Below are 10,710 nucleotides of genomic sequence, written 5' to 3'. Positions count from 1 at the left end.
TCATATTAGGTGCTTTAAAAAAAAATTCCCCAGTGATGCAGTTGATGAAAGACAGCATCTGTTTCCGAGCGATTAACACCTAGAACGGTGTGTTCTGTGTACCTTAACTCCACCCGCACCTCAAAGCTTTTGTTGTAGGCTATCTGTTCACTGCATACATTCTAAATCATAAACATCTTAAAGACATTTTCTAAACGTCTATTTGACGTCTGACATGTACGTTCTATAAACATATTGCAGAAGAGCAAACACTCTAAAAAATACATCTTCCAGATGTAAACACGCACATCAAATAGACATCTCTGAGATGTACGTGTGCTATCAGGGAATCTGCTATTGTCCATATTGGAGACGCGATGTTGCTGCCACTCTTGAGAGATGGACTTTCTTGAGAAAGACTTCCTGCATTTTGACATTAGGCTACTCTTTGCAATGAGAATCATGAGAACCATTGAGAGTAATGGAAATTACATCTCTAAAGTAAAAGTCTGAGCACATTACGGTATTTAACATTTGGCAAGAAAATGTGATTAATTGCCATGAAAATGACCAAATTAGCAGTTTCTGAACGCAAGAAATTTTGTGATTACAGTCTCAAGTTGGTGGTCTAACGTTTCACAAATTATGAAAATATAAATGTCTTTGTTGTTTCTCCTTAAATTACCCTATCCCTAAAAGAATTTCACAGAATAATAGTGTTCATTCTGTTTACTGATTACGAAAGGTTGCGTCATAAATGTTTTGCTTTATAAATTTGGGATAAATTAATTACCATTAACCCAATTCTACCATTACGCTCTGGCATCAACAACCTGACACTGAGGGGGCACGTTTTAAAAGCAGGTAACTACTTCCATTTGCTTCAGAAAGTGTAAAAATCATTATGATTCTTAAATAAATGCACGCTCGACTGTTACACCACGCTGTCAAAAAGGATTTCAAAAGTATCATAAAATGCTTCATACTCCCATTATACATGAGAACGGGTTGCATTATAAGTCTTCTCATGAGCTTAAATGAGGAACTGACAAAAATGTAAATGTTTACTCACATAAAATCTTCCGTTCAAACTACGTTTCACCCGCGAACTTTGTTTACATTCTGGAAAAGGTGAAGCGCTCAACGCCAAGGTGAAAAATGAGGATTTCAAACTGCGCTTAAATCTCATTGGCCCTCGTTGCAGGTGGAATTGGAATATGCAGAAACTATAATTATAATTATAACTAGAAAATATAATTGGCAGAATGCAGATATTTTTCAGTATTGTTTGGGTTAAAGAATTATTACTCTTGAGGTGTGAGGAAGCACGCGCACGGCTTGACTGCGACTAAATTCTCTCTCTTGAACAGAGACTAGTCAGGTTGACTTCACCTCTCCATCCGCGACTGCTCCTTCTCTCTCTCTCTCTCTCTCTCTCTCTCTCTCTCTCTCTCTCTCTCCAGGTTTAGCTGGGAGGTTTAGCTCCATCTCAAGCAGATGCCATCACCTGTCGCGAGGCTGCACACTGATGCTAGAGCGCGTCCTGTAGCTTGTTCAACAGATAACGCTGCTGACAGATTTAACCTGCACAATGTTTCCCAGTGTTTTTGACATTCATCTACTCGTCTCATCTCCTTCGAGGGGTGTTTCACACCTTCCTGCGTTTTACTGATACATAGGCTACTCAGGTAAGCACAGTTTACTGTTTCGGATTGATTTTATTTTAGTTAACAAGCCATCTAAGTTAAGGAATCTTGTAGTAATAATTGCAAGGATATTCGTAACTTGCAGCAGGACTGTTTTCGTTAATACACTCTGATCGTATGGGTTGCGCAAAATAAGAAAATCTTAAACGTTCTTTAGAATTGCCCAATAATGCAAGTTTAATGCCCTGTTGGTTTGTTTAAGCGCACTAAGTTTGAATGTCACCACAGATGAATAACGTAACATACGCATTTTAGTTTTTACGCAGTTTATAAAGTGTTTCTAAACGTAAATAACGTTTCTGAAAAATGAAACCAAGCAAGAAAAGCGGACACACGGCGTTATTCTCGCTGTCTTTGGCGACTTCAAACTGATTTCATCAAGGTGAGAGCAGATAGCTTGTAAGAAAATGTTTTGTAGTAAGACCGATCCAGTTGAGACCTTCAACGCAGCTTCAGTGCCGGTGCGTTTATTCTGCGGGTAAATGAGCTGCATAGACCAGCAGTGAAGTCCAACAAATGTCTACACATGTAAAATATAAAATCACATATAGCTCAGTGTTTTTGTAACAGGGCTATCTGTCAAACTTTTCTGATCTTCTTAAAGTCAGTTTACACACACACACACACACACACGCACATGCACACACATGTTGTGTTTCCATGTTTTATGGGGACATCCCATAGGCGTAATGGTTTTTATACTGTACAAACTGTATGTGCTATTGCCCTACACCAACCCAACCCTAAACCTACCCCTTACAGGAAACTGTGTGCATTTTTACTTTCTCAAAAAAACTTTCTGTATGATTTATAAGCTTGTTTCCTCATGGGGACCTCAAAAATGTGGGTTCCATTTGGTCCCATAACGTGATAAATACCAGGTACACGCACACGCACACACACACACACACACACACACACACACACAAACAATTATGAAACGCAAATCAATTACTGCAACAACAAAAATGTAAAGGGTAGCCTATAAACCTACATAATTATCAATCCGTTCTTATGGCCAACAAATATTGTAAGTAATAAAGTAATTAAGTAAATAAAACACGTGACAAGTTGCCCCAAACTTGTCCTGTGAACACAGTTTAAACTTTTGATTAACATCTACCATCATTGTTTAGTTGACTCTTGTCTAAATGCATGACATTGTGAATTTATTGTGTTGAAAATTATTATATGGTTTGGGAGTGAGAATTTACGGAAAATATCTAATAGTTTTGAATGAGATGTTTTGAAATAGATTTGCTAGAGAATTTGTGTAATTGGACTTTTGACCCCAAACCCTGCAGCTACTGAGATGTGACAACTAGCCTACATACTGCAATGGAAGGGAAACAGCTACACATTAAGTTTAGTTTTAGGTTAACTGAAATCAAATTAGCTTTCTTAGATTATGCTCTGTGCTGACAGACAGTTTGGGCTCAACTGTGCACGAATTTAGAGAAAACGGATTGTGAAAACTGATCTCTGGACTAATAGAGATATAAGAATCAATCAAAATCCAATCAAAAACTTTAAGGCATTTTTTTTTTCATTTCAATTGTTGCCATAGTTGACTGTGTTTTGCCTGTTTAGGCCAAAAGCTTGAAAAAACATATTTGGTTCAGTAGATGTCAAATATAGTGTATTCTAAACCATGCTTTTTAATATAGTTTTTTAATGCATGAACATCCTGTGCCACTATGCAACACTGAGGAAAGACATAAAATAGGAGACAGAGAGCGACAGAGAGAAATGCATGTATGCGTTATGTCTCTTCAGTCTCCTTGTGTGGGTTTGCTGTTTTGGCTCTGATCTTTATAGCCGAGGTGTGATCATCTGCACTGATTCAGTCTCTCTGATCTCTCATTGTAAAACAAGCCGACTCAAGCACATTAAATGAACACAAGCCATATTCTCTCCTGCTGACAAATACATACACGCATAAAGAGAAACTATGTACCTTTCCACTGAGCCGTTATGGATTCATTGCTGCTTTATACTCTCTCTCGGTTTACTCATCCTTTTCCCACCTATACACTCATTTCTGACCCTTTTTTATCTTTCTGTCCATTCCAGATCCAGAATGGAGTCATTTAATCAATCCAGGTGGGCGGGGTCAATCCCAGGGGATTATAACTCCTCTTTGGGACTGGGATTTTCAGGAACTCCAGTTGGGAATTACACTGGCAATGTGTCCAATCAAAGCATGCCATTTCAAGGGAGCAGCACGATGGTTACTGCAGTCATATCATTCACCGTGTTCATCGTTGGACTTACTGGCAACACTCTGGCTATCTACGTAGTTTTGCGCTATGCTAAGATGAAAACAGTTACAAACATCTACATTTTAAACTTGGCCGTGGCCGATGAGCTGTATATTTTGGGCCTCCCTTTCCTTACGACGCAAAACGTACTGTCCTACTGGCCGTTTGGCTCATTCCTGTGTCGCGTCGTCATGACGGCAGACTCGTTAAATCAATTCACAAGCATCTTCTGTTTGACGGTGATGAGTATTGATCGCTATTTAGCAGTAGTGCATCCTATCCGCTCCACTAGGTGGCGCCGGCCACGAGTAGCTAAAGCAGTTAGCGCAGCGGTCTGGGCATTTTCGTTCATCGTTGTTCTCCCCGTGGTGATATTCTCTGACGTGCAGGACATGTTTAACTCATGCAACATGAGTTGGCCAGAGCCACGAGACGTTTGGTCGACAGCATTCATACTTTACACCGCAACGCTCGGATTCTTCGGCCCCCTGCTGGTCATCTGCATGTGTTACCTGCTCATCGTAGTCAAGGTGAAGTCGTCTGGTGCACGGGCGGGATTTACAAAGCGCAGACGCTCCGAGCGGAAGGTGACCCGCATGGTGGTGGTGATCGTGGTAGTGTTCGTCCTCTGCTGGCTGCCGTTCTACATCATCAACATCGTAAACCTAGTGTTCATACTCCCGGAGAACAGCGTGATGGCAGGGGTGTATTTTTTCGCCGTCATCCTGTCGTATGCCAACAGCTGTGCCAATCCGCTGCTCTACGGGTTCTTGTCCGACAACTTCAAGCAGAGTTTCCGGAAGGTGCTGTGCGTGCGCAAGGCAAACGGCGTGGAGGATGGCGATCCCAGTGTGCCGCGGACGGAGAAAACGACGACCCACGATACATTCCTGACGCCTCAGAACAATGACTTTAATGGACACGTACAAGGCAGCCAGGTAAAGTCACTCTGAAAGCACATTTCACGTATTTTACATGTGTTTAATGAATCTGTTGAATGTTTAGTCAATAGATAAAAAGATTAATTGTGATTAATCACACCCAAGTTTGTGCGATTAATCGCACACTTAACGTGAAATTAAACTAAAATTTATTCATCGTTAGCTTGCTCAAACTAGACTTCAAACTCAATGAACTTTAAATGGTACTTCAAAACGCGATGTATGCACACAACTTCAGAGTGCCATCTGATTTTCTTTTAAAATAGAAATGTCTGCCTACCAGGGTTACAGCTGTTTTCATTATTATAGATGCTCGGTGTGATAAACTCCTGACTGGCAAGCTTACATTAAAGATGCAATTTTGTGTGCTTCAGTAATTTATTAGCGTTAAATCATTTTAACATAGTAAGCATTTTGAATTAATCACATTCGTTAACGCGTTAATGTTGCCAGCCCTAGTTTTTCGTTCATTTATATGTAAACTTTTGAATATGGGTTTCAAAGTGCACGTTTTTGAAAACGATAGTATTATCATCTCTGCGTAAACTACAACAATGCAAATTTGTGAAAATGGTGACGTCATGCGCATGCGTATTACATGGTCTTTAGGTATGCGCGAGTACTTGACAACCAAAACAACGTTTGTATTCACTGCTCCGTAGAAGAATGCGCACATAGACGAGTTTATTTACAAAGTGACATCCCCAACTATTGGCCTGACATGCATAATGCAGCGATTATATTCGTGTTTGTGGATCCGTGTGAACGGGGACCATTTTGACAACGTTGTTATTGCAAAACCTTTAAAAAATGCAAAGTAAAAACTTTTCCATTTATAGTACATTGTCGTTGTGTAAACTTACCTTTCTGTTCTTTGCATTGTCTGATGTGTTGAATGTTTTAGCTAATTAAAGTTCAGTAACACTTTACAATAAGGTTCCACTTGCTACATGAGCTAACAATGAAAAATACTTCTAAAGTATGTATTAATATTAGTTCATTTTAATTTCAAGATTTACCAAATTCATTATTAAAATCAAAAGTTGTATCCATTAATACTATGTAACTGAGCTAACATGAACTAACAATGAAGAGTAGAATTTTAATCAGCTAATGTTAAAGATTTATAAATACTGCAACAAATGTATTGCTTATTGTTAGTCAATGCATTAACTAATGAGACCTTATTGTAAAGTGTTACTGAACGTTCTCTAAAGTTGTTCAAGGCATCGTTCACTCAATAAAATTAAAATCCTGTTTAACAATCAATGCATATGAACAAAAAGGACAACCAGAAAATTCAGAAGACTCAAAGAGTTTAAGTCATATGATCTACTTGATAGCATTCAAAAGTCTATTTGAACATTTTGAATATCATGACGTTATGTTTTGTGTTCCACTGAAGGGTTTGGAGCAAGGTGAGGGCGAGTAAATGTTGACAGAATTGTTACTTTTTGGTAAACTATTCCTTTAAACTGTTTTCTAGAAGAAGAAAAACAAACCGTACAGTTAGGGCCAGTTGGTTTTTGGCCCTTCGCTGGTGTTTTCATGAATTCTCTGTAGATTACAAACATGCTGAGAATTTTACATTCGATCCAGCTGCCAACATGTTGCTCCTTCTTCCCTCCCAAAAGAGACAATCTCAGTGCTCTTAGGGACAACACTACTCATATGTTCCCAATAAACATTCCCAATGTCCATGTATATTAGCATCTGTGTGTGTTTGTGAGTGAAAGACGAAGAAAGAAAGGGCTGAGCGATATTATGACCACAATCTTACATCAGTGATTCGTTTTATACAGTAATAAATCACAATAACAGTTTTTGTCACTACATACATTCATATGTATAAAGTTTTGATGCCATTACAACTATTCTAATTTGTAGGAAAAAGTCAAACAATTGTCAAAATAGTCCAATTTTGACCAGTAATATATATTTTTGGTGGGAATTCAACACATATATTATTTATTTATTAAACAACCATCTGTAAAATATTACCACAGAGTTATTTGACATTAACCATATTTTTTGGTTATTGAAAATCATTACATTTCATAGATTTTTATCATTTGGAACCAACAGATAATTCTTCAAAAAATGTGCAAATATATTATGTCTGAATTAATATTTAAACAGTAAATCAAAAAATGTATGTTTATGACTTTGTGATTGGATGAACCCCACTTGAATTTGTTGAAATACACACATTTTCATCACCTATATTTTATCATATTTCTCAGCCCGAGTAGAAGAGATTATGAATAATTGACAATAAATAGTCTACATATACAATATACAGTGATTTTTTTTATTAGGATCTTGATTGATGTTAACCAAGACATAATTCTTCAGAAAATGTTACAAAATATTACGTCCAAAAAAACCTCGAAATAGTTAAACTATTGTAATTTACTTCAATTTGTAATTGGATGAACCGCACTTGAAGTTGTTGTTGAAATAATCAATATACACATCCGTTTTTACCATCTATATTTTATCACATTGCTCAGCCCTAGTAGAAGAAATTATGAAATGTTAGTATTTCCCTGTGTCAGCTTGACCAAGTGGACCATAAGGAAGTACAAGTATGTGTGTGTAGAAATGTGAGTGTATTATGAGAGTGTCCTTCCGGGAGTGAGATCAGACGATTCCATAGTTCATTCAGTGGGGAAATCAGAGACTGAATCAGATCAGTATGACTGAAGAATTCCTTGCCTTTGATGGACATCACAGCATCTGATGTAGAATCAATGTGAAAAAGCCAGTCCCTTTAAGTCATTACTGCATCCGCAAAGTTGATATCAGCTCTAATGTCTCTCTGTGGCAGACTGGCTTTCCCTGCTTTGACTGATACTCCATCTGACTTCTGGAGACACTATAGACACACATGCACTTTCTACATTACCAGCAGTGTAGCGCTGCTGGAGCTGGAGGCCAATTTGGCTCCATTCTGCATGTTTACAAAGCAAACAACAAAAAACTATTTGCCTGGCAATGGCTCTTTAAACCTGCTGGTCTTGATCCACGAACCAAACATCACCACTTCAAAATTTATCAGAACAACAAATCACTCTGGCACAAAAACAAAAAGTAGATTGCTCCCATTAGATCACAGCATCTTCATGAAATAAAAATGTTTTATTTAAATACATCAATAAATTTAAAATATCTTAATAAATATAAATATATTACATAACATTTTTGTTAATTATATATATATATATATATATATAATGTAAATAAATATTTATAAACAAATATATTTTGAATAAATAAATACAAAAAAGATCATATAAATATAATATAATTTAGAAAATAAATTAATAAATTAAATATATGAATATATAAATAATTATAATATTTACACAATAATATTATATAATTTAGAATTAAATGAATTAATGAATACATTTATTTAAATCTTATGTTGAAAATGTTGCAATGAATGTCATTTGTTATATATTTCATATTTGTCTCTTACGTCTGTGGAAATGCAGGCCAGTCCTAATTGAGGTTCACAGATCCTGCATCCGAGCACCATCTCTGGTATCATTCCGGTGGAAAATCTGTCTCTCTCTCTCTGTTTTAAAGAGTACCAGCAGGGAATCTCAGAGGCTGAATTAGAACCACATTGTGCACCAGAAAGAACATGTTATTCTACAGAATGAAAAACAGGAAGAAAGAAAAAAGACATGGAAATGGCTGAAAATGTTGGGAAAAGGGAACGGCAGAATGTTGTGCTTGTTAGGCTTCTATTTTTACAAGTGCAATTTAAAGGGATAGTTCACCTAAAAATTTTATTCTGTCACTATTTACTCACCACGATGTTATTCCAAAACCTGTACGCTGTAATTTTCTCAGTGGAACACAAATAGAGAAATGCTGAAAAAACTGGGTCTGAAATAACTAATGGCAGAATTTTCATTATTGCATCATTAATTCCTGGTTTTCTAAACTGCAAAACAGCATCATCGACACACACAGCAGTGCAGAGGTGCCACTGTCTGTCCTGTTCTGTGTTTCTGCAGGATCTGCAGTTACAGTCTTGCATGAGTGCATCTGAGAAGCCTCAGCCTGCAAGACCCCAGATCATTGGCCAGTCCACACTCTAAACGCTGTTTCTCTCTCTGTCTGTCGTTTCCATCTTTATTTCGTCTCCTTTCCTGTGCTCTATTGTCTTATCGTCTCTCCGTTCATCCCTTCAATTTGTCTGTATGTTCTCCTGTCTCTTCTTCTGGCTTTTGTGGAAGGTGTGGCCTGAGCCTCAAGCCACACCCCTGAATGTGCCAGTGACTCCGCCCTCCCGCGCAGCAGAGCTCAGTCTGCACCCGGTGCCCATCGTCGCCACGCCCAGCTCCAGCCGTGACCTGTGACCCCGGCGGCTCGCGAGAGCCCATCCGAACAATGCCAGGATACTTTGTTTTGGGTGGAGGGTGCAGTGTGTGCTGAAAAACACCAGCGTCTTCACGCTCATGGAAAACCTGGAATTTTAAACCGGCTTGGAAAATTCTATGTTGAATTTAAAAGCTTTAAAATATTTAATCAGCTAAGAATTACTATTTGTGAATTTGTAAAACACTATTTAAAATCTTGAGTCTGAGACCACTAGTGAAAATCATATTTTTAGAATACAATTCTTTAAACGCAAAATATAATATTAGCAAAGCAATTTTTAGGTTTCGTTTATATGATAAAGTGCAAAGCCTGACTTTTTCCAGCATGATCTAATAAGGAGTCTGAAATATTTCCTATTTTATGTAATTTTACATTTACTTGTTTCAAATTTTTCAAAATCCAAATACCTTCTGTATATTTTCTCTGTATTCAATTACTTTTGAATCCCAGGTTTTTAACGTGGTCTCAGACTTTTGGGCCCAACTTTTAAAAAGAGTTTAAAAAAAGGATGAGAAAACAGAAGAGGGATTTGAAAGAGAGACAGGACTTCAGATGCAAGTGAAGGGGATTTAGAGATGATGAATGTTGGTATATTGCTTTTCACACACACACACACACACACACACACACACACACAAACATTAAATCAATTTTCCTGCATTAAACACAAAATAACCTTTTCTCTTTCTCCTCTACAATCAAATGATTGATGTGAAGTGAACAAAAAAGAAAGACACACACACACACACAATGTATTATGTGTACCTGCTACAGCTGATTGCGAGAAAGCTTGGCGTGTCCCAGTGTCCTTCAAAAACAAACACTAATATGCTGCGTTCCTTTCAACTTCAGCAGTCTAAACTTGGAAAAGTGCAATAGAACTCCAAGAAGTTTGATGTAATACTTGGAAACTCATTCTAAAATGAACAACTCTACGATTGGCACACAATTATCATTAACATTCCCTTTTAAACAGATCAAAATTAATCCAAGTACATTACGTGTTAAAACCAGTTTAGCAAATCGGCAGGGTTGTTATCGCTAACTAAAAATAAAACCATAAAAAAACTGTATTTACTTAAACTAACTTAAAGTTATTGCCATGGCAAAATTTCTAATTTTCATATTAAACTTTAGAAGTATGATACTAAAGGTTTTCAGAGAGAGATGTGTGTAAAACACAGTAAATGCTTCTCTCTGTTCATCTTTTGATTGCACTATGTTTTTTAATTGACAGCTGAACATCTGCAAGGCAAACATGTTGTTGTTGTTTTTTTAATATCTTCTTCTGGGGATCAGCAACTCAACACCATTATGGTTGGACTTATCATGTGAATATAGGGAACGCAGCCGTTGACCCACGACACACTGGGAGCGCCACATCTCTGGCCAGAAACTTCCCTTTCCCCATCTGGGGACTTGCAC

At 37.5% G+C, this 10,710-nt stretch overlaps 1 protein-coding gene across 3 annotated transcripts; it reads left to right on the top strand.

Moving 5' to 3' along the window:
- Nucleotides 1-1,494: 1,494 nt before the first annotated feature.
- Nucleotides 1,495-9,456, top strand: LOC107709633 (somatostatin receptor type 5). 3 transcript variants are annotated; one of them, XM_016514195.1, is made up of 2 exons: nucleotides 1,495-1,667; nucleotides 3,759-4,899. In XM_016514195.1, exon 2 carries the CDS (start codon nucleotides 3,766-3,768, stop codon nucleotides 4,897-4,899), a length of 1,134 nt encoding a protein of 377 aa, XP_016369681.1. In that variant the 5' UTR covers nucleotides 1,495-1,667; nucleotides 3,759-3,765. The 3 variants fall into 3 exon arrangements, with proteins under 3 accessions (XP_016369681.1, XP_016369682.1, XP_016369683.1); XM_016514196.1 differs by lacking the exon at nucleotides 1,495-1,667 and adding an exon at nucleotides 9,141-9,456 and having other exon boundaries at nucleotides 3,825-4,884; XM_016514197.1 differs by lacking the exon at nucleotides 1,495-1,667 and adding an exon at nucleotides 8,919-9,223 and having other exon boundaries at nucleotides 3,825-4,884.
- Nucleotides 9,457-10,710: the final 1,254 nt, after the last annotated feature.

Source organism: Sinocyclocheilus rhinocerous, unplaced genomic scaffold (genome assembly GCF_001515625.1).
Source record: "Sinocyclocheilus rhinocerous isolate Xijiao unplaced genomic scaffold, SAMN03320098_v1.1 scaffold836, whole genome shotgun sequence".
Lineage (NCBI taxonomy): Eukaryota > Metazoa > Chordata > Actinopteri > Cypriniformes > Cyprinidae > Sinocyclocheilus > Sinocyclocheilus rhinocerous.
This window is presented reverse-complemented; position numbering and strand designations above follow the sequence as displayed.

Excerpts from the sequence above, each read along its gene's own strand:
- LOC107709633 (XM_016514195.1), top strand. The coding sequence starts at position 3,766 with ATGGAGTCATTTAATCAATCCAGGTGGGCGGGGTCAATCCCAGGGGAT.